Raw genomic sequence first — 27,982 nt, forward strand, 5'->3', positions numbered from 1 at the left:
CTGATGTGGGGGGCTCTGATGAATAACTGAACAAATAGTATTTATGTGGTTCCACTGTAAGCTGACTTATTGATGAGTAGGATGTATTTATCAGTTATGTAATATTCTTTTGTAATCTCTTTCCAAAGAGATTATATTTACAATATTTTTTAAATACTATATTGTCAAAACCTAGGAATATATGATTGTTTTGAAGGGCAATAAGGGAAATATCAAAAAAATGACCCCTTTTGGTGTAGATCTGTGAGTTCATGAATAATGCAATAATGGAAGGATTGCTTTGTACAATCTAGTCATTTGTGTGTCGTTTTTATTACTGTTTTGTTATATTGGAATTAATAACACATGTTGGAAATTTAAAGTCACCCAAGATGTCCTAAAGGTTTTAAAGAATTCTGAAAAGTAATTTGTATATTAGGGAGCAGTTAGGTGGCACAGTGGATAGAGCACTGGTCCTGGAGTAAGGAGGACCTGGGTTCAAAGGCAGCCTCAGACACTTTATGATTACCTAGCCCTGTGACCTTGGGCAAGTCAGTTAGCCCCAATGGCCTTGCAAAAACAAAAGAAAAAAATAATTTGTATGTTAAGGATGGCTAGTAGCTAAATAAGTTTATCTTTAGAAATTTCTAGCTATATATTTGAATTGGGAATATTTTGGAGATATATATATATATATCCTATATATATGTATGTGTATTCCATATATATATATATATATATGTGTGTGTATTCCATATATATAAAATATATAATATATGTTATAGATTATAGGTGTGTATGTTTGTGTGTGTGTATGTATGTATAGTTGTTTGCTTTGAAGTAAAAGCACTTATGTAATATGAGCTTAATTGTTATGTGAGAATTTAGGAGATGATAGGCAATCTTCTGATCAATGGAGGTGTTTATTTGTTATAAAATATTATAGGCTAGAAGGAGGGTTCTCTAGCCAAGGGGAATTGATATACCATCTCTATATAGAGATAGAGTAGATACAATTTCAGACAAAGGGATATGAGTGAGTCTGGAAATCAGAGGCCTCGAGTAAGAGGTAGGAGAGGCTTGTAGAGCCAGTCATGGTTAGAATTCTTGGTTTTAGCAAGAACCCAGGAAGGACACTCAGAGCATTAGGTAGGGCTTTAATTAATTGGAAGCCCGTTAAGACTATAATTGGAATTTAGTGCATTGGACTCACTTGAAGTTCTAATTAAATAAAACAACAATTTTAGATCATGGGACTTTTAATCAATTTTCTCTTTTTATGTCAGATACCAGGATGGTCAGCAAAAAGGGAGTGCTACTGAGTCAATGTGTTCTTAGAACCAAAGAAGCCAATAGGCTAAAGATGTCAGGTGACAGGGATGGACAGTCAAAGGGGTGGTTTTTCTGTATGACCTGAGGCTGGACCCTTTTGACTTGGTTTCCCCAAAGTGATATTTGGATAATGTCAAATGAGACATTCTTCCAAATGAGGAAGAATAAATCTGGCCTAAGATGGTTGACTACCCACATAACCTCTGCCTGGACATGTGACATTCAGTAATTATATCTATAAAGGAATTTTCCTTTGATATCCTGGATCTTTATAGTTATTAAGGAAACCAGAAAAAGAAGTTTTAGGTCAATTGGATTTAATAGCCAGATAGTTTGGGTGTGTGACTCTGACGCCAGCTGTCAGCTACATGTTAAGATAGAAATGAAGTTTCCTTGATTTTTATGTTAGAGGGGATATTTAGGTAAGAAGAATGGGAAATTCTTAGGATAATTACAGTTTCAAGGTGTAGTTTAAGGAAAGGAATGTGAGTCAGAGAAATACATCTGGAAAAAGGAAATCTATAGTTTCTTTGGGAATATTTTGGGAAAGAAAAAAATTATTTTGATTAAGGATATTTGAGTCATTATTGTAATGTAAGCAAAAGGTTAAGAAATGTATATATTACAAGCTTAAGTTAATGTGGTCATTCTCAGTGGAGTTTACTCAAGTAGTAAAGGCTTATGGAAGTTTACTGTGTTTATTGTGTTTATATGGAAGTTAATTGTTAATATGACAGTGAGTAAGGTAAAATGTAAATTGTAATAAGCTCCAGAATCTCATTGTCTAGTGATGAAAACATGTGTTTTGATCTGAGTAAAATGTTAAGCAGTTTCTTTACCAGAAGACAAAGTCTCAAAAAAGTCACCTGAGCTTTTTGGAAGATGCAAAAGGACATTGAATGTTTTCGGGGTGGGGGGAGAGAAGAAAGAAGGAGAGGCACTAGACCAATTCATCTCCATCATCTTTAGCTTATGTGTACATTGTTTAATCAGGGAGTCTGTACCTGTAACTTCCCCTTGATTCTGTAAGTGTGACACCCCTACTTATGCCCCTCTCCTTATGAAAAGGAAGAGGAGAGGCAGGGTGAAGGTGAGAGAAAAGGAGATCGAGAATATTGGGTGGCATAATGATATCTTACATGAGTCTGTATCTCCTATCTAGGGAGAGTCCTATCTCTGTTTTAGATAATGGGGTATTAGTAATGGTGGGAGGAAAATCTAGCTGACAGAAGTCAATACGCAGTCTTTTGGTTTGGCTAACTTGGACATGTCGTAGTCCACAGCAGTTTGAGAATTGGCATTGGGTGCCAGTCCTCCTGGGTCTGGCCTAGATTCTCAATTCCTAATCCAGAGGAGAGAAACACCAGTGGCCTATGACAGGGTCAGTTCAGGGTGACTATCAGTCTGAAAAGGATATTTTCCTTGGTAGTAGCAAATGACTGTCTTCTGAATTGTACAACTTAGAGATAGGTGGACTGAGACTCATGTGAGATGTAATGTAATGTACCTGGATCCCTTGTCAGAATCCATTATGGTAAAGAAAATTGCTGCATACACCCATCTGCCAAGGGTTGGTCAGGGAGTTATTATCTAGACTTATGGACCTGCTACCTGGGCACAGGATGGGAGTTAGGGCTATGGAACCCCAATTTATAACCTGATTAGATTCTAAACTGGAAAAATTACCAATTGGACAGCTAGGGCCTTGGACTTGTTGGCTGGCTAAGCCATGTAAAAAAAATTGTTGATTGGAGAAGGAGGAGTTTGTGGTAAATTGAATCTATCAAGTTGCTGCCTAAAGATAGATGTCAATAGGTAAATAGTAAAAGACATCAGAAAGTTGGCATGTGCTCTTGCACAAACCTGGAAAATAGGATGAGTCCTTATCTCTGATAATGAGGAAGTTAAAAGCTTGATAGAAGCAAAAGTCTGTAGTCATATCAATAACAAGGATTGTGATTTAAGAAAGAAATCACTTAATAAGGTGTGGAACCCCAAATTCTTATTATAAAAGAAAAGGGGGGAATTGTGAAGAATATGTGACTGTTTGGGTTCCACAAGAATAGGAAGGGAGGATTCTTAGTTTACATTACAAAGATTAGGGTCTGTCTATATTGTTGCCTATGGGCAGGTACTGAGTTAAGATAAAAGATTTAGCCTCCATGTCTGGACCTTCTCCTTTATGTAAGCTCAAAGAAATCTAGGTGTTCTTGCTCCTTAGTTTAATGAGCAGGATGGGGGAAATGTATGGGGGATCAATGTATCTCTTAGATTGTGACCCCAGCCTATGATTGGCATGAGGGGACAGGAACAAAGCCTTTCAAAGTGCATAAAAGACCTTGCATTTTGGGATTTCTCCATCACTCTCTCCCATCTTGAGAGATGTGCCATTTTGTTAAGATACCTTAATAAAAAAGACGTTTTAATTATTCTGGACTAAGTATTCATGAGCCAATTTATAACAAGTAGAACATGAAGAAATTCACTTAAAAGATCAGCTCACTCAAAAGAATTTAGGAACAAAAAAAACATTCATTTAGGTATTGATGAGGTTAGCACAAGCTGGGGAATGAGATTAGCAGCTAGAACAGCCAATTGCCCTGAGGGGATAATCAGTAAACAAGAGTATGGGGGCCTGAAAGATTATATGGGACATCCAGATAACCCCCATGCTGGGTTGGCCTCCACTCTACTGAAGGAAGGAAGATGAGGTCATTAGGTATCCATTTAGGGAGCTGTAACTCAGAGGGCAGAGATAGGGTAATTATGGATATGCAAATGAGGGGAAGGAAGTAACTCAAAGACTTAATTCTTGAAGCCTAAGGCAAGGATTCATTGTTTTGTTGATAGGGCCTTGTCTTGTGCCTGGGGGCAGAGCTTTACCTCATCCTTCCCAGGGAGGGGCAAGGTACTTTACTAAAAGTTCACTGACCTCATCTCAATAGTTTGGACAATGTCTGTTAAGGCCAGCTCAGAGGTTAACTACTGGACATGGCCAGTGTAGAGGGAGCAGATATTTCCTCTACTACATATATCTCATCAAACTTTATCTTTATTGGAAAATTTTTATGATTGTCAGGTTTATAGTAATAAAAAGGAAAATTTTTTTTTGGGGGGGGAATGACATTGCCAGCAGCAGAATAGGCTCCCTAAACTGGGCAGCAATGTGACTGCCATATTGGAGGGGGATAACTTGGAGGTGAAGGAGTTAGTAGTGGGGAAGACTAAGTAAGAAAGACTGCCTCCTGTAAAGGGAGGTATTGGAGCTAAATCTTAAAGGAAGCCAGAGAATGAGGAAGACTGGCATGACTAATGTGAGGAACAGAGAAGGCAATGCAGGAGTGGAAAAACAGTGATGATAACAACAGGTATTGTTTCTTTAGTACTTTAAGGTTTACAAGGCACTAATCTCATTTGATTTTTATAACAACCCTGTGTATTAGGTAATATTATCTCTATTTTATAGATGAAGAAACTGAGGATGAAACTGAGGTTAAATTACTCTTGTAGGACCAGACAGTTAGTATCTTAAGGATTTGAACCTGGGTATTCAACTTTCTATGTACTGTGCTGCAGAGTCCTGACTTGGAGTCAAAAGCCTTTATAACATAACACCAAGGAGAAATCACTTGATCTTTCTGAGCCTCAGTTTTCTCACCTGTGAAATGGGGGAGAACTTGACCCATTTGATGGGTTTATTGTGAAGTGAATACAAGGGAAAGGACTGTAGGAAGATGAATGACTTTTAAATTAGGAGCCTAGGTGAGGGATGGGAACTGTGGTACCAGCAATGTTAAAGAAGGCTACCTGGATTCAATGACAGAGGTGCCAAGCCCCTAAAATTTCATTTGATCCTGTTTGTTCCCACTATTTCTTTTAAAAATTCTTTCATTCTTTTATTCTGTTTCTCCTATTGCCTTTACTACTAGGTGGGATGATGGAGAAAGGAAAGTAATCTTCTAGTAGAGGAAATATTAGACCAAGAAAAATGTTATGCCAAATATTTTCTTCTTTGCTGACCTTGTATATCCTGTGCCTGTCTGATTTCCATCCCATTGTTATCTCAATAAATAACTCCCATTGTTGGGCCACCTGAAACCTACACAGTGAAAGCTATCTTACTAGAGAGGAGAAATTGGCACTTCAATCCAGCATATTTTGATATTCAGATAAAGATATTTGAAGTTGGGAACTTGACTTCCTTCAACCCAAAGACTCTTCCATCAAAAAGGGGTACTGAGATATAAATATCCCAGTTCCTCTTCTACCCCTTCCCCAATAGTTCACCCTGAGCTGCTCCTCTCTATAAACCTTGCCTTCATCCCCTGCTCCCCTCTATGAACCTTGCCCTCATTCCCTGCTGATTCATCCAGTTAGTCACCTTGCAGCTGTCCCTAATTTCTCTCTGCATGCTACTCTCTCTGTAGTTTATTCCCTACAGTCAACTATTCTCACTGTCCCTAATTTCTTTTTTATTTTTTAAAAAATTTCATTTATTTAAGGCAATGGGGTTAAAAAGTTACTTTTTTTGGTTTGCTTTTTTTTTATGGGGCAATGAAGTTAAGTGACTTGCCCAAGGGCACACAGCTAATAAGTACTAATTGTCTGAAGCTAGATTTGAACTCATGTCCTCCTGACTCCAGGGCCAGTGCTCCATTACATCATCTAGCTGCCCTTGTCCCTAATTTCTTAATAAATTCCCAGTACTGTTTAATCCCTTTACTTTCTTATATTAACAGAATAAATCTTTTTTCCCTAAATACTTTTGGGTCAAGAGTATGTCTTTTCAATGAATTCATTCACACATCCTTAAATCCTAGACTAGGCCTCTACATCAATCTGATCAACTCATTCCCACTCAGTTGTTGGTGATCTCTTCTAAGAATGATGATAGTGGTAACAATGATATTGTGGGAAAATGCTTTATTATGCTTTTTACAATCTGTTATTCTGTTTATATCCAGCTTTATGATACTAGAGGTTGTTTACATCTTGACTGTTGTCCTGACCCAGTAAAACTCTAGGAACTCAGGAGATACTGGCTTCCTCAATTTCTGAACTTCACCCAAAACCTTTATATCCATACCCAGATCTTGTTTTAGGTCCATCTAAGCTTGTATTTCAGTTTCAATTTGAGGTTCCTCCTGTGTTTTGGTCCCCATTCAAATTTTGTTGAATGTCTATATTTACTGGTATCAGTCTCACTGGACTTTATTTGCTCAAATATGTTTGTGGATACTTTGTCTAAATCTTAGGAAATGTTGGGGAAAGATGAAGAGAATTGTGAATGTAACAGAAAGAATTTGGATGGAGATGTAAATTGACTTGAAGTAGAGAATTATGATTGTAACAGAAACAATTGTAATCTTTTTTTTTTTTTAGGTTTTTGCAAGGCAAATGGAGTTAAGTGGCTTGCCTAAGGCCACACAGCTAGGTAATTATTAAGTGTCTGAGGCCAGATTTGAATTCAGGTACTCTTGACTCCAGGGCCTGTGTTCTTTCTACTGTACCACCTAGCTGCCCCTATCAGTTGTTTTTTCAATGAGATGTTTCATATTTTCTTCTAACTTTTCATTCTTTTGGTTTTGAAGTATTCTGTCTTGATTTCTCATAAAATCATCAGCTTCTCTGAGTTCCATTCTACATTTGAAGGTTTTGTTTTCCTCAGAGAGCTTTCTTATCTCTTTTTCCATCTGGCCAATTCTGCTTTTTAAAGCATTCTTCTCAGTAACTTTTTGAACTGTTTTATCTATTTGACCTATGCTGGTTTTTAACAAGTTATTTTCTTCAGCATTTTTTTTGGATCTCCTTGACTAAGCTGCTGACTCCATTTTCATGTTTTTCCTGCATCTCTCTAATTTCTTTTCTCAATTTTTCTTCTATCTCCCTCACTTGATTTTCAAAGGCTTTTTTTGAACTCTGACATAGCCTGAGTCCAATTTCTGTTTTTCTTGGAGTCTTTAGATGCAGAAGCTTGTACTTCCCCATCTTCAGATTGAATATTTTGATCCTTCTTGGGATCATAGACAAAGTATTTCTCAATGGTGTTCTTCTTTTTTCTCTGTTTACTCATTTCTCCAGCCTGGGCCTGTTTTTAGGGTGCTTCTTGAGCTTTTGAGTATTATTGGGACACCCCTCCCCCCACAAGGATCTCCACGTGTGAGGCTCTGTTTTCCCTTCTGGTCTGTGAATGACCACAAGTGCACCCCTCTGCCACAGGCTGATGTGGGGGGGGGGGGGGCTGCTGTTCTATGGGAGGCCTAGACTACGATCAGGATCTGAATGTGGTCAGAGCCTCAGAGTCCTGTTCCAGGGACAGAGGACAGACCTCGGCAGTCTCTCCTGTTTCTAGTTCCAGGATCTGGGCTGCCATGCTGCTTCCTGAGTGCCCTGAGGTCTGGGCTTCATGCACTTGCTCTGGCAGAGGTCCCCCTGTTGATCTCCCAAGTTGTGCCTGGTGCCACTCAGGGTGTAGCTCAGGAAACTGCCCCAGCTGCCATGAACCACGGCTCCCAGCACCCCGGTGCTGCCCCCTGGAGGCTGAAATTCCTTCACTTTGGTGGGCCACCCCTCTAACCCTATGGAGCGGAGCCTTTCCGCTCTTTTCCAGGCTACTTTGGGCTGGAGAATTGCCTCACTGAATCCCTCTGTGGGTTGTGTCTCTTGAAAATTCAGTTTGAATCTTTATTTATAAGTTTGGAAATATCAGAGAGAGAGCACCTAAGAGAGGATCCTCTCCTGTGGTCATCTTGGCTCTGCCCCCCCCCCCCCCAAATAGTGAGTTCTTAGCTCACAAGTTGGAGTCTTTGGATTTATCAACTAGTAGATTTCTGTAGTCATTTACTATTGTTTGTATTGTACCTAATCTATTCTACTCATTCACCACTCTATTTTATTCTCTTCTTTTTGAGATTAAATAAAGGTTTAAAAATTTTATCAGTATTTAAAAAGTACCTACTTATGTTATTTTTGGTTTTAAATTTATATATTTATCCCCTAACTTTTAATATCTTCTCTTTTGTAGTTACTTCATGTTTGATTTTTCTAATTTTTAAAAATGCATAATAAGTTTTTAATCTTCTCTTTTTCTATTTTGTTAATGTATGTTTATAGGGATATGATTTTTCCAATGATGGATGTTTTGGCTGAATTTTTCTCATTTGTAAATTGCTTTAGCTGATTTATTGTCTTTCTTTATATTTCATCTCATAATTGTCATCCACATATTTATTGTTTCTATAATTTGCTCTCTAACCCATTCACTATTTAGTATTTCAGTGTTAAAGCTCCATATGGATCTGTGTCTTTTGTTTATGGCCCCTGAACCAATGACTTTTTTTTTTTTGCAAGACAGTGAGGTTAAGTGACTTGCCCAAGGTCACATAGCTAGGTAATTATTAAGCATCTGAGACTGGATTTAAACTCAGGTCCTCCTGACTCCAGGGCCAGCACTCTATCTACTGGGCTACCTAGTTGTCTCCAACCAATGACTTTTTAAAAAAAAAATTATTATGATCTATAAAGAATGTTTTTATTTTTCTTATTTGTTCACTTTAAAAAAAACCCAAAATAACAAATCAAGAATTCTGCATATTCTATAGTTGAACATGAGAGGAGGGTTTTATTTTTTTATTGTTAAATATTTTAAAGATTTATTTTAAAATTAAATACAAAATAAGAAAAAAGAACATTGCCATGTATACTGCAGAATGTAAGAGATGATTCAATATAGAGCAATTGATTTTTATTAAAAATATTTTAAATTCTATTTTATTTTTAATACCAAATTATCTCCATTCCTACTACCTCTAATTGAGAAAGCAAGAGAATCAGATACCATTATCTTAGTTATACAAAACAAAAGTACTTATTAGCCAAATCAAAAAAGAACAAAAAGAAAATGTTTTCATTTGTCCTCTGAATCTATTAACCATCTCTCTGTAAGGATATAAAATGTTTCATCATGAGTCCCTTTGAATTGTGGTTGGTCATTTTGTTGACAAGAGTTACTGTCTTTCAGAGTTGGTCATATTTATGATATTGCTGTAATTTTATACATTTTTCTCTTTATTTTGTTTATTTCACTTTGTTTCACTAAGCCTGCTCAGGTTTTTCTGAAGTCATGTCTTTTATTGCTTCTTTTTTTTTTAATTTTTAGCATTTTGCAAGGCAAATGGGGTTAAATGGCTTGCCCAAGGCCACACAGCTAGGTAATTATCAAGTGTCTGAGGCCACATTTGAATCCAGGTACTCCTGACTCCAGGGCTGGTGCTCTATCTACTTCACCACCTAGCTGCTCCCCCCTTTCATTGCTACTTAATAGCACATTTGTATTACATCACATTCACATACCATAACTTGTGTCAGCTATTTCCCATTAGACATTCCCTTAGTTTTCAATTATTTGGCATCATAAAAAGAACTGTATATTTTTACACATAGGTATCTTTTTCTACTTTCTATGACAACTTTAGTTATTGTAAGAGACTGTTGAGGATTGTGTGGAATGAATACCACTTAAATAAATTTTGGAGATCTCTCAAGGTATGAAGAGAAAGTTTTATTCCTTTCTCAAGGAACAGATCCCAATCAATTAGAGAGAGACTCAGACAAAAGCAAAAGACCCAAGAATCACATTTATTGTAGCTCAGTTCCTGCCCCCCCCCCCACTGACCCACCCTCATTAATGCAGGATGTGGTCTTCACAATCTAGACTTGGAAGTTAATCTAAGGAAAAGAGTATATAATTCAAACTGAAATAGGATTAGCCCTTCAGCCCCAGGAGTTGAATGGACATCTGGATTTCAGCAGCTAAGATGGGGTCAGTTGACTCTTCACCAATATCCCAGAAGTTGTTTTGTTAAGGGAGGAGGGGCACATAGTTCAACTATTTTCTAATCTATAAATAATCTACTGAAGAAATCCCACAAAATCCCTTCTCTTTTATTTTGATTTCTTCAAATTTCTGAGTAGGCCCTTAAGTCTAAATACAACTCCCTGATCACCTCCTTATTTCCAAGGGACCCTTTTAGATAAGCCCTATAATTACCATGATGATAGGTACATTTCTAAAATTGCTATACCTCCTTCCAGTGGCAAATTTTTATACCAATGTCTTTAGAAAGGTCTTCCTGTCTCCAAAATTGATCAAAATAAATTCCTGATTTTGTGCTATTGAACCAACCCCAAGAATAGCTAATATACCTAGTAATGTTCCTTAAATTATTTTTCTTGCAATTGGCGATTTCCTTGCAAGTCCATACTAACTCATAATCAGTTTCCCTTGACAAGTCTTCCAGTTTGCGCATCTTTACAAGGGATCCAGGTTCCATTATTAATCTCACATGAGTCTGAGGCCACCTATCTCTTAAGTTGTATAGTCCTGAATATATATACCCTGCTTCTGGACATATCCAGATATTTGCTATTCCCCAGGCAAATATCCTGGCCAGTCAGTTATAAATAATAGTCACCCTTGACTGACTCAGTCATATGCCACTGGTGTTTCTCTGGTCTGAATCAGAATCCTGTGCCAGAGTGCACCTTTGATCAGGGACTGAGAATCTAAGCCAGACCCAGGGGTACTGCCACCCAAGGCCAGTTCTCAAACTGCTGTGAACTACCACAAGTCCAACAGTTAGCCACACCAAAAGACTGGGCTTCTCTCAGCTAGATTCTCCTCCCACCTTTACTAATAACCCGTAATCTCCCTCTTTCTCTCTCATTGGAGAACATTTTCACCCTGCCTCCCCTTTTCTTTTCCATAAGAAGAAGGGTATAAGTAGGGTTGTCACATTTACAGAGTCAAGGGGAAGTTACAGATTAAACAATGTATATATAGGCAAGAGATGGTAGAGATGAACTGGTCCAGTGTCTCTCCTCTCTTCTCTTCTCCCCTGGAGACATACAATGTCCTTCTCTATCATCTGAGTCTGTTCCAAAAAGTCCTCTTCAGTTCTGGTAACTAGTTGAGACCTTGTCTCCTAGTAAAGAAACTGCTTTAACATCTTACTCAGATCAAAACACATGTTTCCATCACAAAATAATGAGATTCTGGAGTTTATTACAATTTACATTTTGCCTTATTGCCATATTGACACACATACTTCACGTTTAACACAATAAACTTCCATTAGTGTTTTACTACATGAGCAAACTCCCAATGAGAATGATCACATTGACTTAAGCTTGCAACATACATTCAACAGTCATTTTTTCTAAGAGTACCCTGCATCAGGCTTAAAACAATCTTAACCTTTGCTCTCATCACAATACTGACTCAAACATCCTTAACCAAAATGATTTTTTTTCCCAAATATTCCCATATTTTTCTTTTCCTGGTGTACTTATCTAACTCACTTTCCTTAAACTAGAACTTGAAACTGTGATTATCCTAAGAATTTCCCATTCTTCTCCTTACCTAAATAACCCCTTTAACACAAAAACTAAGGAAACTTAATTCCTATCTTATCATGTAGCTGATAGCAGGTGTCAGAGCCAGACACCTAACCCATTTCTGGCTATTAGATCCAATTTACTTAGTAACTATAAAGATCCAGGACATTAAAGGAAAATTCCTTCATAGATATAAGTATTGAAGGACAGTGTCCAGGCAGGTCATGTGGGTAAGTTGAATGTCTTAGGTCAGATTTATTCTTCCAGGTGAGACATTATCCAAATGTCATTTTTGGGTAAATCAAGTCAAGGGGGTTCAACTTCAGCCATACTGAGAAGCTGCCCCTTTGGCTGCATATCCCTGTCACCTAACATCTTTAGCCCATTGGCTTCCTTGGTTCCAAGAACATGACATTTACCCAGTAGCATTTCCTTTTGTTGACTATCCTAGTATCTGACATAAGAGAAAATTGATTCAAAGTCTTGTGATCTAAAATAGTTGTTTTACCTAATTAGAACTTCCAGTGAATATAATTCATTAAATTCTAATTATAGTCTTAATGGAGTCCCAATTAATGAAACCCCCACCTAAAACTCTATTGAGTGTCCTTCCTGGGTCTTTGTCTAGAACCAGGTATTCTAACTATGACCCTACAGGCCTCATCCCTTTGTCTGAAATCTTATCTGCTCTATCTATATATAAAGATAGTTTATCAGATTCTCTTTGGCTAGAGAAACCTCCCTTTAGCCTGTTCTATCTTTTTTTTTTTTAAGGTTTTTTTGCAAGGCAAATGGGGTTAAGTGGCTTGCCCAAGGCACACAGCTAAGTAATTATTAAATGTCTGAGAAGGGATTTGAACCCAGGTACTCCTGACTCCAAGGCTGGTGCTTTATCCACTATGCCACCTAGCACCCCTTGCCTGTTGTATCTTACAACAAATTAACTTTAGGATTAACCTGACTTTCTTGTCTGTCTGAAATTTATTTTCTAACAACTTTTCAAATTAAATAGCATTTCTTTCCATGATAATATTCATGGTCTCTTTCCTGTTTCTTTAACTTCAAAATAAGGTTGCTTTTAACACTCATTTTATTAATTCTTTCTGCTCTCGCTCTCTCTCTCTCTCTTAGATCTTTTTCTAAAAGAGAGTGGGGGAAACACTCTGGTAGCACAGAATCACAGAGAACTGTGAAGAAACGGGAACATAAACAGGGAAGGGGGGGTTCTTCTCATAATGGTAGAATAACAGGGTGAGTAGTTTGGCCTCAGTCAGTTTAACACAATAATCCATTCCTTTTTAATCAAAATAAAAATCCCTCTTTTAAGTGCTCAAGATTCAACCCAGGAGTGAGGAGGGAGGGATCATATTATCCATTGTAACACAGGCAGAAAGCAGACTCAAGGGGAGAGCCAATGATAGTTAGATGAATACTACCTAAAAATCCAAAATAACAACATGAGGCTACCCAAGGAACTCCTTAGGGGAATTCACAGCCTCCCCCTTTTCCCATTTAAGAAATCACACAAGTAAATAGACAATCTAAACACATAAAGACAGACAAGGCACAATAGATCACACAAAATGCAACAGAATTTTCCTGACAGTTTCAAAACACAGACCAAGAGGGGAGATTTCAGCCTCTCCTCTGACAATCTCTTCCAAAAGCAGACCAAATGTGTTTCTTCTTATATCTTTATTTCCCCATACAAGACAATAATACTTAATCATTTTCTTATTACTTTTCCGTTTATGTTTTAGTCTTATTTACCTGATTTACAGTAGGGGAAGGCTTAGGACAGGGCCCTTCCCATTTTAAATATTAACAGACACCTCTCAGGGTCAAGTGCCTTTAGATCCAAGTCTCTTATGCTCAAACTGGAAGGGGTTACCCCCAATCTTCAGTCACGCAAATGGACCCTCCAGAAATCTAGTGCCTTCAGATTCCAAGGTCTGGGTTTGCAACTCTTTTTGGGTCTCTGCATAGAAGTTAATGATGGTTCTTCATCCTCGCTGGCTGGTCAGGTTCTTGCTTCGGATTTGCTCTAACTACCAAGTCTCTCCACTTCTGGTCACTTGCACAGAGGGGAAACCAAGGCTTCCCAGAAAATGGCAAACTGTCATATTTGGGCAGGGGCACCTTTTTGCCAAGTTCTGAGAGGCTGAGGTCCCCAATGGGCATGCAATCGCATACGAGTCCCCAAATCGTGTGGGATGAATACCATTTAAATAAATTTCAGAGATCTCTCAAGGTATGAAGAGAAAACTTTATTCGTTTCTTGAGGAATAGGCCCCAGTTAATTAGAGAGAGAGAGACTTAGGCAAAAGCAAAAGACCCAAGAATCACATTTATCTTAACTTGATTCCCCCCCCCCCCCCCCCCCCCCCCCCCCCCCGCCATTAATGAGGGATGGTCTTCACAATTTAGACATGAAAGTTAATCTAAGGCAAAGAGTATATAATTCAAACCAAAACAGGATTATCCCTTCAGCCTCAGGAATTGAATGGACATCTGGACTTCAACAGATAAAATGGGATTAGTTGACTCTTCACTAATATCCCAGAAGTTGCTTTGTCAAGGGAGGAGGGGCACATAGTTCAACTATTTTCTAATCTTTAATATTCTACTGAATTCAGACTTTATCCCACTCAGGGTCACAGAGAAGTCACTGCATGACTGGGAATGGCCTAGAGGTCCTCTTGCCCAGGTACACCCTTGACCTAATTTTCTGGGTTGGCTGTCTGGATCTTCTTATCTGTTCCTCCTCTTTGGCTGCTTCCTGGAGCATAGTGTGTAAACGCCAGGTTGGTGATAGCAACATTAAGTGAGAAGTACTAACCTGAAGAAGTAAACTTTATCACCTGCTGTCCAAGAAGGCATTTGTTTACTTTGCTAATTGCCATGTGAATTGGGAGTAAACCAGGGACTAAGAGATATTTAAGCTCTTGCATTCTGTAAAATAAATGGAGAATTTGTCATCTTTGTCTCCTGCCTCTCCAAAGTTCATCTGAGACAAGTTTTAGTTATGAGTAACAGCTAAGTTAGCTGGCAGGCATGCAACAAGGTATAGACCTAGTAGTAATGTTTAATCAAACCATATGCATAGTTAAATAAAGGATATATTTATTATCCTTCCTTTTTTACATTTATTTGCAGTATCTTTGTGGCCTAATGTATAGTCAGTTTCTGTAAAAGTTCTATATGGTGCTGAGAAATCTCTATACTTTTTATAATCCACTAAATATCTTTTAGCTCTAGGTTCTTAGCAGCTTGTTCATTTCCATATTTTCATTTTTTTAATCTTTCTGTTGGGTCTATCCAAAACTGACATCGAACACTGAAGTCTCCTGTCACTATTGCTTTAGACTATGTTTTCTTGTCACTCAGACTTTCATGAATTTAGACATTAATGATTAAGATTTAGTAAATGGTCTTTATATTTTTGTATGATCAGTTTGCATTGATGTCAAAAATTCAAAGAATATGTGAAGATTCAAAGAAGAAAATGAAATGTGGTGTGCAATGTATGATTCTCTTGTGCTCATTATTTAGTGGAAGGAGGGTTTAACTTCAGAAGAAATGAGGAAAGCAAGTGGCACCAGCCCCATGAGACCCTGTGATGAGATTAGGGACTTGTAAGTATACACTTCTAGATGGGAATAGTAATTTCAAGTTTTGTTTGTTTTTCAAAATATTGATGATAGAATAAATTTCTTGTAGGTTTTCTATCTTGGAAAGTAATTTTTTCTAGAAATATTTGGCCTTAAATGAGGCAGAGGAAGGGAGGTGATGGCACTTTCCAGCTTGCGGGATTGGTAGCAAAAATGTGGTCAGGAGAGATATATTTCAAACTGATTTGTTGGTTCAGATTTTCTCTTAGTTTGGGTGGGGAGGTTTTGGTCTTTTTTTTCTTTCATTTTTCTTTTTAATCTTGTCCATGAGAAAATGTTAAGTGAGATTTGTAGAGTTCCTGTCATTTACTTGGGAAAACCTAGCTGATTTTCATTATTTGAATGATATCATCTTGAAAGCTCCTTAAGAATGCTGTTTTAACTTGTATCAATATGAATAAGGAAAGAGTAGTTGAAATTTTAATTTCTGAAGTGCTAATAATATACTTAATAGGATCTGTGATTTGTCTATTGCTCTGTTCCCTCCATGGCTGAAATTGTTCTCCATCTTTGATTTAGTGATCTTGGAGAGTTCGTTGGTCAATTTGATTATTAGCCTCTCTAAATTTAGATAAGTTGTTCCTTGGTTATACAAATATATCACCAGATCTAAACTTAAAATCTTTTCAGCTTTGTAGAATTTGCTAGCCCTTGTGTTCTGGTCTTTTCTTGAGAACTCATTGTCAGCTCTGTGTCATGATCAGAGGACTTAAGTAGAAGAGCTTCTTATCAACTTGATTTGTTGAAAATAGTAGTTGAAAAGATTAAATCTTTGTGGAGGTTATTACTGGTAATAAATGAAGGATTTCTAAGAGGATGCAGTTTTAGTTCTGATCTAGCACTGTTTCTCCGCCCCCCCCCACCCAGTATAGACAGTAATGTGATCCAGTAGTATACTTGGAAATGAAACAAGGTGTTTATAAAGTGTATTTAGAGTATATGAATTTATAATTGGTTTTGGTTTATTGTATATAATATTGCATAAGAGGATAATGTAGTTCCCTTATTTATTCTTTTTTATTTTTTGAATATTTATTTCTGCTTTGTTAGACAACATGATTGCAATTCCTTTTTTGATTCCCAATACATTTTTACAACCTTTCATTACCATTTTGTGTATGCCTCTGTCTTTTAAATTTTCTTGTAATCAACAGATTAGAGTTATGCTTCTACACTCAAATTCTCTTTTGTTTTATTGTATTATTTAATAATTTATTGTATTATTTAATCCATTATTTAATCCATTAAAGTATTGAATTAGATTTAGATTTTCCTCCATTTGTCTCCAATATTTTTTTCAAGGTTTGGCTTTTTCTCCCATTCTTCTGTAAATGTAGAACTGTTTTTCTTTAGTTTTTTGAAAAGTAGCCCTATTCATAGTGGCTCTTTTTACATTTTCCCCCGCCCCACATTTGTTATTTCATTTAAAAATTTCTCTCCCCACCCCACAGGCAATTAGATGCTGCTTTCTTTTCTTCCCCTTCAACTAGTACTGTTGAATTTTTTTGTTTGCTTTTTTATAAGACAATGGGGTTAAGTGACTTAATTATTAAGTGTCTTAGGTTGGATTTTAACTCAGGTACCAAGTTTTGCCTCCCCACTTCCCATCTCCCCCTCCAGCCTCTACCTCCTACTTGGGAAATTGTTTGGATTTCAGTGTGATTGACATAGGTAACCAAAGCATTTGTTCTGAATGGACTGAGGCCCTGGGTTTAACCGTTATAAGTTGAACATGTATATAATTAAATTAAATTAAAATAAATTAAAATCCAGTGCTTATACCAGACTTGGGCTTGTGGATGGTTCTTTGTGGTAGTATATTAAGAATCATTGTATTCATAAATACCAAAGCTGCCAGTATAGTTTATTCAGTCCCAGGGATAAGAGAATGTAAGGTTTTGGCTGGGTGGGTCAGAAAGAGTCAGTGCCACTTGCCTTCTTGGGCAACGCTGATTAGTTTGGGGGCAAGATGTATACCAAAGTAATATTCTAGGTTAAATCAACTTGGGACCTAGTAAATGAGGGTCCTTGATAGTTTTCTTTTTATTAGTGATATATACACATATATAGTTATATATTTTATATCTATATATAGCTATATATATATCTATAAAACACTTATACTGTGTGTACAAAATATATAATATATATATATATATTTTGTATATGTATATATATTATAGTAAGGGTAAATTCACTCAATGTGAGAAAAAGGAATTTTCTTTCTAATCTCTAACTGAACTGATATGTGACATATTCTTGCTAATTTAATTTTTTGGTTAGGCAACAGGATTTTAGTACTGGAAGGGACCTAGGAGCACTGGCTCATTGTTCTTGAACTAGGAGGCATTTCAGAGGTCATACAATTCAACTCCCCTCATTTTATAGATAAGGAAATTGAGACCCAGGGAGGTAGAGGGATGCCCAAGGTCAAACAGCTAGTAGGCCATGGAGTCAGTACTTGACTCCAGATCTGCTGACTCTCAGTTCAGTGTTTCTCCCTGAGACCCTGGCTAGGCGAGGAGTCCTGGTGAGGAGGAGTTCTAGAGAACCTGCCAGAGCTGACTTTAGGATCTGGTCTCCGGAACTGCCCTGCTCTGTGGGCTGGGTTCTGGGTTCTGTGATCTGCTGCCTATCTGTCGTGTGTGTGTGTGTGTGTGTGTGTGTGTTGGGGGGGTAGGGAGGGGCTGACCATGTTTCTTGGTCTCTACTCTTCTCCAGGGAGCTAGCTAGAGGTGTCAAGTCTTCTGTTATGGTCAGTTGAGCCATTAGAGTCAAACTACCTCAAAGAGAGCCACCACACATCCTTATTTTCACACTTCTATTGAAAACCAATCCTCAGTATCAGCACAGGTCAAGTTGTGCCTGAATACTGAGTAAAACAGAGAAATGAAGAGTTCAAGGATAGCGAAGGTGATCATCAAACCCAAAATCCCCTACAAAAGATGGAAACCAAATGATAATAGAATTAAAAACAATCCTGAGCTTATTGTCATAAAATGCTTATAACATTTAGTTTGGGGAGATGGTAGTCCTTCAGACATTCATTCATTCATTCATTCATTCATCCACCCATTCATCAGTCCATTCAGGACTTCTGGTCCATTGGGGAGGAGTTAATGTAGGCACATGGGAAGAAAAAAAGCACCTGAATTTGGTTCATTATTTTCTGGTGACTACTCTTTGAAGGCAGGAGTTGTTTCATTGTTTTTCTTTATATTTTGGGCCTTCAGGATAGCACCTGACACATCGATTTTATTTCCATGTCGATTCAGTTCATGAGGTCATTCTTGATCCCCTTTGTGGGGTATCCAATCAGTAAACATTTATTGAACCCCCACTTTATTTTTAGGAACTAGGTTAGACACCAGAGTCAAAAGCTGGAATGGACCTCAGGGGGTCATCTAGCCCAACCCTTTCATTTTACAGGAAACTGAGGAAGGAAACTGAGGCCCAGGGAGCCACATTTTAGGAGTAACAGAGATGGAATTTAAACCCAGGTCCTGTAACCCCAGAGCCAGTGCTTTGCTTCCTGTACTAGGCTATCTCTGTTTACTTGTTGCATTCTTCCCATTCTTTCCCCTTTTGAATGAACCAGAATCCCATAGATTGGAAGGAAGGAAAGGTAGAGCTAAGTCCTTGAAGATAGGGGTTGTTTCACTTCTGGCTTTTTTGGTGCTTAGTGCTAGTGACCCTTTCGTGAGTCCCAGCTCCCTCTCCCAGGTAGTATGGTATCCTCCTAGTTTTGAAGTCAGGGAGCCTAATCTCAGATCTCATCTCTGATACCACATGCGGAGTGTAACCTGTCTGGGCCTCAGTTTTGTCCTCTTTGAAATGAGGGGCTAGAACTAGAAGATTTTCAAGGCCTTATGCAACTTTACATCTTCACTCCTAATGCAGCTCTCTCCCCCATATCTCTTCTGAATACTGCTTGTGGGGCTCTGTCCGTAGTCACCTAGCTTTGGCAGATGGTAGTAGGCATTTCATAAATGCTTGCTGATTAAGTGATGGATGAGAAATTGAATAGAGAATCTTTTGTTCATTCTTTTTCTAAACTAAGTATGAGGCAGATGCAACAAAGAAAGAAACATCAATCACAGTTCTCCATTAAGCCAGGGAAAGATAGAGACGCACACATTGGGAGGGAGGGAGGGAATGAGAAGGACACCCAGACAGAGATGATGATGATGAGGAAGAGGAGGAGGAGGAGGAAAGAGAGATGAAGACACAGAGAAATAAGCCTGCAGAGACATACATCCAGATACACCCACAAAGAAAAGGCAGAAACAGGGACAAGGCTTTCTTTCATGAGTTATCACATTCATTTCTTGATCTTTTCAGAAAACATTATTTAAAGACCTTTAAAGCTGGGATGTAATTTAGCCTTTACTAGCCTTATCCTTTTAGGCCAGATGGGAGAAGGGTGAACATCAGGAAGTCTTTCCCTTGTTCTAGGTCTCCAGGTGAAGAAAGGCTCCTTTATCTGTATTACAGATTCCTCATGGCCTACTTGACTGAGTCCTCAAGAGCCTGAGACTTCAGTTATCTGCTGCCTTGGTTCTTGATGTGGTCAGGGCTTTTGTTCCAGATGTAGTTCCTGCTAATAACAGCTGACAGCTATGTGGTGCTTTATAGATTGCAGAATATTTTACATGTATGATGATATATGTAAAGTTTATCCCTATCATCCCACTGGAATTGCACAACCACCCACTTTTCAGATGAGGAAAGAAACTGGTTTCAAGTGATCTCCAAGCTAGTCAGTGTCAGAGGCTAAATGTGAACCCTAGACTTCCTGTTTCCAAAACTCTCCTAATGCTCCTTCCAGGATGCTGTGCCACTTGCTAGCATCTGCTCCATTGGTTCTGTTTTTACTTGTCAGACATGTGCATCAGGATTAGGATGTATGTATGTTGTGGAGAAGGGCATTATAATCACTTCTGTTTTTTATCCTCACAGAACAGGACTGTAGGCCATCACACAGCCATATGTGTATTTAACACCATGTATTTAATTGGGCTAAGTAGTGAGGATATTTTTTTAAGGGGAACACAAAGCCTCAAAGAACTTAGCCTCCTAAGATAGGAGATGATGCACATAGAGAGAGGTATGTACAAGATCAAACAAAGTCATTAGGCATAAGGTAACTTTCATGGGGATGGAGAGAGTGGGGGTGGGAATGGTAGGAAAAAACCTGGAAAAGATAGGACTTGAGCTGAGCCTTCAAGGAAGTCAGAGAAGCTGGAGGCCCTGGTGTAAAAGGAGAACCTTTCAAGAATGAGGAATATCCAGTCTTGTGGCAAGAAGATGGAAAAGGAATTATCACATGGAAGAACAGAGAATGACCTAGGCTCCAGATTTTGGGGAGGGCAGGAGTACAACGTGCTTTAACATAGTACAATTCAAGTAGAATCAAAAATGGGACAAGGTTGTGAAGAGCTTTGGAGGCCAAAGTGAGAAGTTTTTATTTGGAGTTTCTAGCATTTCTGGAATGAGTATATGTGAGGGATGCTATCAGACCTTTGACCCTCATGTAGAGCAGGATTACTTTTAAAAGTTTTTATTGAAATGATAAACAATATATATATATATATATATATATATATATATTTGATTTGCCACATTAGTGAGAGCTCTGTGGTAGCTAGGCTTCATTTACTAAAGTGTTCCGTAAACCCATAGGCGGGGGGGGGGGGCACACGTGGCCCACTGGCCACACTTTGGATAGCTGGAATGTAGAGTATAGATTGGAATGTGTAAGGCTGTATGGCAAAGAAACCAGTGAGATGAAATATGAGTCTGAGTGATTTGCATCTGAGTGATTTCATTTCCAACAGATATCTTAGAGAGAGAATGACAAGCACCCAGGACTGTCAGCTTCATGGGCTGAGAATGAGGAGTCAAGAATAAAGCTAACATCCTGAGCCTAGGTAAGTAGAATGATGATCATGACTTTAACAGCCACAAGGAAGCTGAGAAAAAAGGAATGGTTTTTGGGAAAGTTCTGTTTTGAACATGATGAGTTTGAGATGCTGAAAGGATATCAGTATTAGATGGCAAGGGATTCAGAGCTGGACCTCAGAAAAGGGATCGGGTCTCAATAGATGGTTCTGGACTTCATGTGCATCTGGATGATCATTGAACCCCTAAGAGCTATTGAAGTTGTCAGACTAGGAGTAGAGAGTGGAGAACCCCAGAGAGAAGCATGAGGGCTGTCACCAGTTTGTGGATGTGCCATCAACACACCAAAGACCCAGGGGAAGGAGCCATCAATATGTAGGAAGGGAACCAGGAGAGAGCAGACTTATCAAAGCTAAGAGAGGAGAGAATATTCAAAGTGATGCCCAGTGCTGGAGAGGCCAAGGATGAGGATTTAGAAAAGAAGGTGGGGGGGTAGTGCACAGACTGATGGATCTGGAATCAGGAACACCAAGTTCAAATCCAACCTCACAGATTGAACTTGAGAAAATCACTGAACCTCTGTTTCAGTTCAGCTGCAAAGTGGGGTTAATGACAGCTCTCCCTCCCAGGATGGATAGCTAGGAGGTTAGTGGAGGGAGCATTGGCTCAGACCCTAGCTACCTTTCCCTAGGCCAATCACTTCACTCTGTTTGCCTCAGGTTCCTCATCTGTAAAATGAGCTGGAGGAGGACATGGCAAGTCACCACGCCACTGTCTTTGCCAAGAAAACCCCAAAGGGGATAAAGATTTGGATGCTGTTGGAAGGACCAAGCAGCAACAATCTCCCAGGGTTATTGTGAGGATAAAATGGGGATCCTATTAGTCAAGCATTTTGACCCCTAAATAGTCAGCATTATGGATAAAGCTAGTCAGAATTATGGATAATTCAGGAGGTTTTCCAACCAAGCAGTTAAGTAAGCCCGTGTGCCTGGGGATAGTGTTGTCTCGGCCTGGAAGACAGATGCGCTCCTTGTCTCTGCCTCTTGGCTTCCTTGGCTCCCTGCAGCTCTTGGCTCCAAGCTTACCATGGGCAAGAAACCTTCCCCAGTTCTTCTTAATCTTAGTGTTTTCCCTTGGAGAGCACGCTCCCTGTTTTATCCTGTGTACAGCTGGTTGTCTGTAAATCCATACTCCCATTAGAGCACTTTGGTAGGCAGTTAATAAATCTTAGTTGTCTGACTGCCAGAAGAACCTGTCTACAGGAAAGGGTGGGGGACTACATTGATCTTTTCAAAATAATAATGGCTAATATTGTCCTAATAATTTATGCTGCTATAGCCGAGGAGGTCAGGGATGTTACAATCTCAATCTCAAGATGACTGAGGACAACAAGTAAACCTTCAATCAAATTGATATTTCATTTTATAAACTCAGACTTGAGATGGGAACATGGATTAGTGGCAAGAGACCTGACCTTGGAGTCAGGACGACCTTGGTTGCAAATTCTGTTTCTGACACATATTAGTTGTGTGATCCTGGGACAGTCTTGGACTCTCTTGGTGCCCCAGATGATTTTAAAATGGAAATGACCCAGAGATAGTATAGCAGTTGCCAATCTGCATGTGTGGAATTATAAGCCTGGAGGAAAATTAGGAAGTAGATTTTTGGCCATCAATGTGACCTACCAAGAGCTGGGAGAAACCTTCTTTTGTCTAATAAAGACAATTTCTTAAATTTCGATTCTTTTCCAAATCTAAAGGGCTCATTTAGATATAGAGAGTGATGCAACTGGAAGATTTTAAGTCAGAAGACCTAGGTTTGAATCTTGACTCTGTTGTGACCTTGAGTCTTCTAATCTTTGTGAAATGTGAGGGTCAGACTAGATAAACTCTCAAGTCCCCTCTAGCTTTAAAACCTCTGATCCCATACAGCAGTGCCTCACATCTTTTCATCCACACTGCAGTCCACTGGAATCCAAGCTCAGCTCACACCTTTAGGCCTCTCCTGAAGGACTCGGGATACTTACATTTAAAATGATGGTGATTCCAGCACAAAAAGTGCCTCCACCAACATAACCACACAAGTAGTTCTTATCCAGAATGAGGCCAAATGAGAGGAGAGTTATCCCAATCAGTGCAGCCACAGAGCTCACTGTATTCATAATCAGACTTATTTGTCCCTGAAAGAGAAAAAAAGCATTTGAAAATAGTCAGGACCAAAGGCCCTACCTCTTGTAGGACAACAAGTTACCTTATAAGCTCTTGCCATAATAAACCCAAAACTAAACTTTACAGAACCTCCAAAATAGATCCAAAGACAGAATTTCCATATGAACTGCTTTAGTGAAACCTTCTAAACTAAAATATTTTCTTCTGAATAAAGATCAGAGACTCAGTGGGTTGATTGGTTTGGTTTTAGATCTTTTTGATAGACATTCTACTTTTTATCCCTTTACAAAGATTAAAAACAAAAACACTTCCTGTATCTCACTGCCAATTAAATTGCAAACAGTAATTAACCACTAAATGAGTCCATTCATTGAGCATGCTTTTGAAACTCATTGAATCCCTGTTTGACAGGGGCTGAAATGGAAAGCATTTGGGGATAGAGTAGGAATGGCAGCTTGTAAATGACCTTCACCTTGGAGCACCAGAGGCCTGGTCCTCTTTTGCCTTTGACTGTCTGACCTTGGGCAGTTCATTCTCTCTCTGGAGCTCTGTATGTCTGGAAAAGGAAAAGGCTGAAAAAGCCTCTTTCATCTCAGGCATTCTATAAGCCTGTGAAATACAGTGGGAAGCAGCGATGTGGAAGATAGATGAGACCAAGTTGCTGGTTGGTGGGCCCAGTGAGTTTTTGGAAACCCTTTGTGAATCTGGGAATTAAACCTTTTCCTTTTTTAAATGATTAACAAAGAGAAAATGAAACTTACAAGATATTTCGTGCTTCTTCTTTCAAATGCAATTAAGAGGGATCCTGAATTAATGTACTGGCAAGAAAAAAGAGAATCCATTAGTTACTGAGCTCTCTTTTGGGTCCTATGTCATTTTTCCTTGCTAGAACAGTGCTCCTTTATTCCAGGGGCCTTCCCCCATCTTCAGGGCAGTGTGGTAGAGTGGGAAGGTTGGCAGCAAGGGAAAATAGTTTCAACTCTGACACTAAACAACAGTTTCCTTGGACATTTTGTTTAGCATCTCTGGGCCTCTATTTCTTCCTCTCTGGCCTCTGAGGTTTCTTTCAGCTCCAGAGTTCTATGATTCCTTTTACGTTAACCCTTAGGAGAAGACCTGGGCTTGAATCAACTTTTCTACCTTTCCATGTACTAGCTATGAGACACTGAACAAAACATTTCATGGCTTTGTTTCCTCATCTGTAAAAGGGGGGTAATACAGTGCCACTTCACAGGATGGTTGTGAGGATCAAAGTTTTGATTTCAAGAATTTGAAAGGGCTTTCCTGGGTAAAGGGATCGATTAGTTCTGTTTTGCTTGATCCAGAGAGACTACTTTAGGCTGGACGGCCTGTCAGTGAGGCCTGTCCAGGAGGAGAGTGGATTGCCTTCCCCTTCTACTAGAGGCATTCAAGGAAAGGCTGGATGACCACTTGGCAGATAGGTCTTTTCCAGATGCTATATGTCACAGTGGGCAGAGCGCTAGGACTGGAGTGAGGAAAATCTGTGTCCAATGGCAGCCACAGACTCTTATGACCCCTTGTATGACCCTGGCCAAACTCTGTCTGCCTGAGTTTCCTCATCTTTAAAGTGGGGGTACTCAAAGCCCGTAGTTCCTGGGATTGTTGAGGATAAAATGAGATCTTATTTGTAAAGTGCTTGCAAACCTTAAGGTGCTCAAAAGATATTCTTCTTATGAATTATTTTCTGTTATTGTGGGATTCTTCTGCACATAGTAAATGATTATTAGGATGAGAACTACTTCTACTTAGAACAGTAGCCTTCAAGATCAATAAATTGGTCAGTAAACACAGGCCCTTTATTGGAGTGGCCCTCCAGGACTTACAAGAAGCCTAATTATCCACAGAGTCTTTCTATGGGATGGGAGATTTGAGGAACTGGTCCTTAAGCAAGAAATATGGAATTCTAAGAGTCCGAGGTGAGGAGGGAATCTCAGTCAACGGCCCTTAGTGGAGACCAAAGATGGGGGGTGTCCATTACAAATACTAGCAGGATCACATTTGGTAAAGGGAGTAATGTTGAACTCACTTGGGAAATGTGTCAAAATCATTAAATGGCAAACAGACATTTTTTTCTTTTCCTTGAGCTTTTTGAGCAGGGAATGGACATGGATAGATCTGTGCTCTAATTTGAAGCCCCACTGTGGGAGCCATGTTAGGAATGGAGTAGAGTGGAGAGAGCTATGTGGCAAGGAGAACAGTTTGGAGGCTGTCCAGGTGAGAGGTCTAGAGGGCTCAAGTTAGGGCAGTGACCACAGTGTGAGGAGAGAGAGAATGAGTCTCTGTAATGGTGGGCTTTTGGGTCCTGTGATAACGAAAGTAGGGCAGAGGTTTTGGGTAGAGCCCTTGACTCAAGCTTCCTCTGACTCCTAGGGGTTTGGGAATTTTTGTACCCACAGTTCTTCTATTGGCTATACTCACACATGCTGCTCCCCAGAATGGATATCCTGTGAGAAAGATGAAGGAAAAGCGTGGGTATGGGGAGATGTGAGTAAAAATGAGGACTGCCCCAAAGCAAAAGTTCATCAGGCCAATTAGAACCTGAATAGCCTGGAATAGAAAGAGCATCATGATTAACAAGGGCTTCCACGGGGGAGGGGGGGGGGAGGGTAGAAGTCTGGGAACACCTGTTAGGACTCTCCTGGCTCTTCCACATATTGCTTCCCTTCAACATTCTGTTCTTCCCCACATCCTCATTCTCCTTCTGGCTAGTGGTGAGCTGCCAGCAGTAAGACAAAGAGAACCCTGGCTTGAGACAAGAAGGCAAACACTGGCCCAGTGGAAAGAACACTGGGTACTCTCTTCTTGTGTGTCCCTGGACAGGTCACTTTATCTCTCTCTGCCTCAGTTCCCTTAACTGAAATTAGGGGGTTGTATTCATTTGCCTCTGAAGTCCCTGCCCATTCTAAATCTCTGATCCCATGCCAATGACTTGATGCCCATAGATGCAATCTCTCTGCTGTGATGAGCTCTTTTCTTTTATCTTTGTTTTGTTGTCCTGGGTCCTTAGTCTGATTAATAATCCTGTTGATGACAAGGAACAACCTGGAGACTAGAAGCCCTCATTCTTTCTTCTGGGAAAAAGTTTTGGAGACTATCCCAATGCACCTTGACTAGGAGCTCAACTATGGACTTAAAAATGCTTCTGCAAAGGCTCTTGGTGCTCAGAGGAAAGAATGTTCTGTGGTTTGGGAATCAGGGTTCAACTACTTCTGAACTGTGGTCCCATGGGCAGCTTGGATCATTTACTCGACCTTCCAATTTCTTAGCAACAGCGTTAGATTGGATGACATTTTGCATCCCTTCTCATTTTCTGTCATTGCAAGGGACAATACTGGCATACTTTGAATTAGCCTCTGATCTCAGAACCTGGAAGGTTGAGGCAGGACCTTCTCCTTTACTTCACTTGATAGCAAATCCAGTTCCTCAACACGTTTCAGACTTGGGAGTTTAGATTTGCCTGGGGAAGCATTTCTCTTATATGGGATCAACTTCCTGGCCCTTTTTCCTCCCTGCACACCCACTATGTATGGACATGAATATGAATAATTCTGGGTGGAAATCTAATATATAAGCAGTCAACCAGAAAGATTTGTATCTGAGAATCTGCTAATGATCACATCACTTGTTAACATTCAGTAGGTCTTTGACCCAGATTTGCAATCAGTTCCCTTCTTAAGACTATGACTCCCTAGTCCTAGTCTTCCTGTACCCTCCTTTTCCCCCCACCCCACGAATTACAATGTGGCATGAGTCTGACTTACCCCCATGACCCTCATTTCTGTAGCAAGGAAATATTTTAGACCGGATTTATTGGCAAAAGCAGTTGTTTTTAGCCCGCTCTGGACATTGAAAACCTCCTGAGGTAGCAGCAGGAGCACTGATTTGGGTGTGGTTGCTGTTTTGGATTCCATGGTCCTGTAGCTGATTCCACCTCAGAAATAATGTCAATAAAATTGGTGGACAGGCATTACAGCCAAGATCATGTTCCACTTCTATGTCAGGTTCACCTAGAGAGCTGGACTCTTGCTGTACATCACATTAGAATCCTTCAGTCATTGAGTCACAGTGTCATGGAACCCTGGAATGCTAGTGCTGGAAAGGAGCCACCAGAGAGACTGGGGAGGAGGCTTGGCCTGAGGCTCAGAGGTCTCCCACTCCATCTGGCCTCGTCTTTGGAGGAGCCTCCTTTCCTTTCTGGAGCTCTTCTTCCCAGGGGTTGGTGGATTAGTCATGGAGGTCTCCTCCAACATGAAATTCAACTATGTTATCTCATTCAGTCTCTTCTTTTTGGGGAGGAAGTTGAAGGAACATTTAGGACTCACACTTGCTCATTCCATTCTCAGAGCGCCTCAATGCTGAGGGCTTGTCAGAGGATGCCAGGGCCAAAAGGGCCCTTGGAGGTCTGCCAGCTTGACACCCTCTTCTTGTCAGAGGGTTTATGATGTGGTTCTAGTCTCTTCAGAAAGCAACACTGCTTTGGCAGCTAGGTCTTGGAGGTGCCTAATAGCATTTGCC

The 27,982-nt window shown here is 39.5% G+C and overlaps 1 protein-coding gene and 1 long non-coding RNA gene across 3 annotated transcripts in view; one reads left to right on the forward strand and one right to left on the reverse strand.

The window, feature by feature from the left end:
* Window positions 1-27,982, forward strand: part of LOC141518969 (uncharacterized) — a 205,366-nt gene that overhangs the window by 62,107 nt on the left and 115,277 nt on the right. The window contains exon 2 of the long non-coding RNA XR_012477325.1: window positions 21,215-21,307. This is a non-coding gene — a long non-coding RNA (uncharacterized LOC141518969). The remainder of the gene's footprint in view (window positions 1-21,214; window positions 21,308-27,982) is intronic.
* On the reverse strand, window positions 14,526-27,508 carry MS4A5 (membrane spanning 4-domains A5). Of its 2 annotated transcripts, none has more exons than XM_074231391.1 (5): window positions 27,229-27,508; window positions 25,886-26,014; window positions 24,208-24,264; window positions 23,305-23,457; window positions 14,526-14,658 (listed from the first exon to the last, which is right to left on the reverse strand). In XM_074231391.1, the coding sequence occupies exons 1-5, from the start codon at window positions 27,376-27,378 to the stop codon at window positions 14,644-14,646; spliced, it is 504 nt and encodes a 167-aa protein (XP_074087492.1). In that variant the 5' UTR covers window positions 27,379-27,508; the 3' UTR covers window positions 14,526-14,643. The 2 variants fall into 2 exon arrangements, with proteins under 2 accessions (XP_074087492.1, XP_074087491.1); XM_074231390.1 differs by lacking the exon at window positions 14,526-14,658 and adding an exon at window positions 18,165-18,313.

Source organism: Macrotis lagotis, chromosome 3 (genome assembly GCF_037893015.1).
Source record: "Macrotis lagotis isolate mMagLag1 chromosome 3, bilby.v1.9.chrom.fasta, whole genome shotgun sequence".
Classification (NCBI taxonomy): Eukaryota; Metazoa; Chordata; class Mammalia; order Peramelemorphia; family Peramelidae; genus Macrotis; species Macrotis lagotis.

Coding starts and splice junctions, on each gene's coding strand:
- MS4A5 (XM_074231390.1), bottom strand. CDS start 27,378: ATGGAATCCAAAACAGCAACCACACCCAAATCAGTGCTCCTGCTGCTA. Junction 26,015..27,228: donor CAGAAATGAGGGTCATGGGG/GTAAGTCAGACT, acceptor TTTCTATTCCAG/GCTATTCAGGTTCTAATTGG. Junction 18,314..23,304: donor GAATCACCATCATTTTAAAT/GTAAGTATCCCG, acceptor CATCTTTTGTAG/GGGATTTTGGGTTTGATGAT.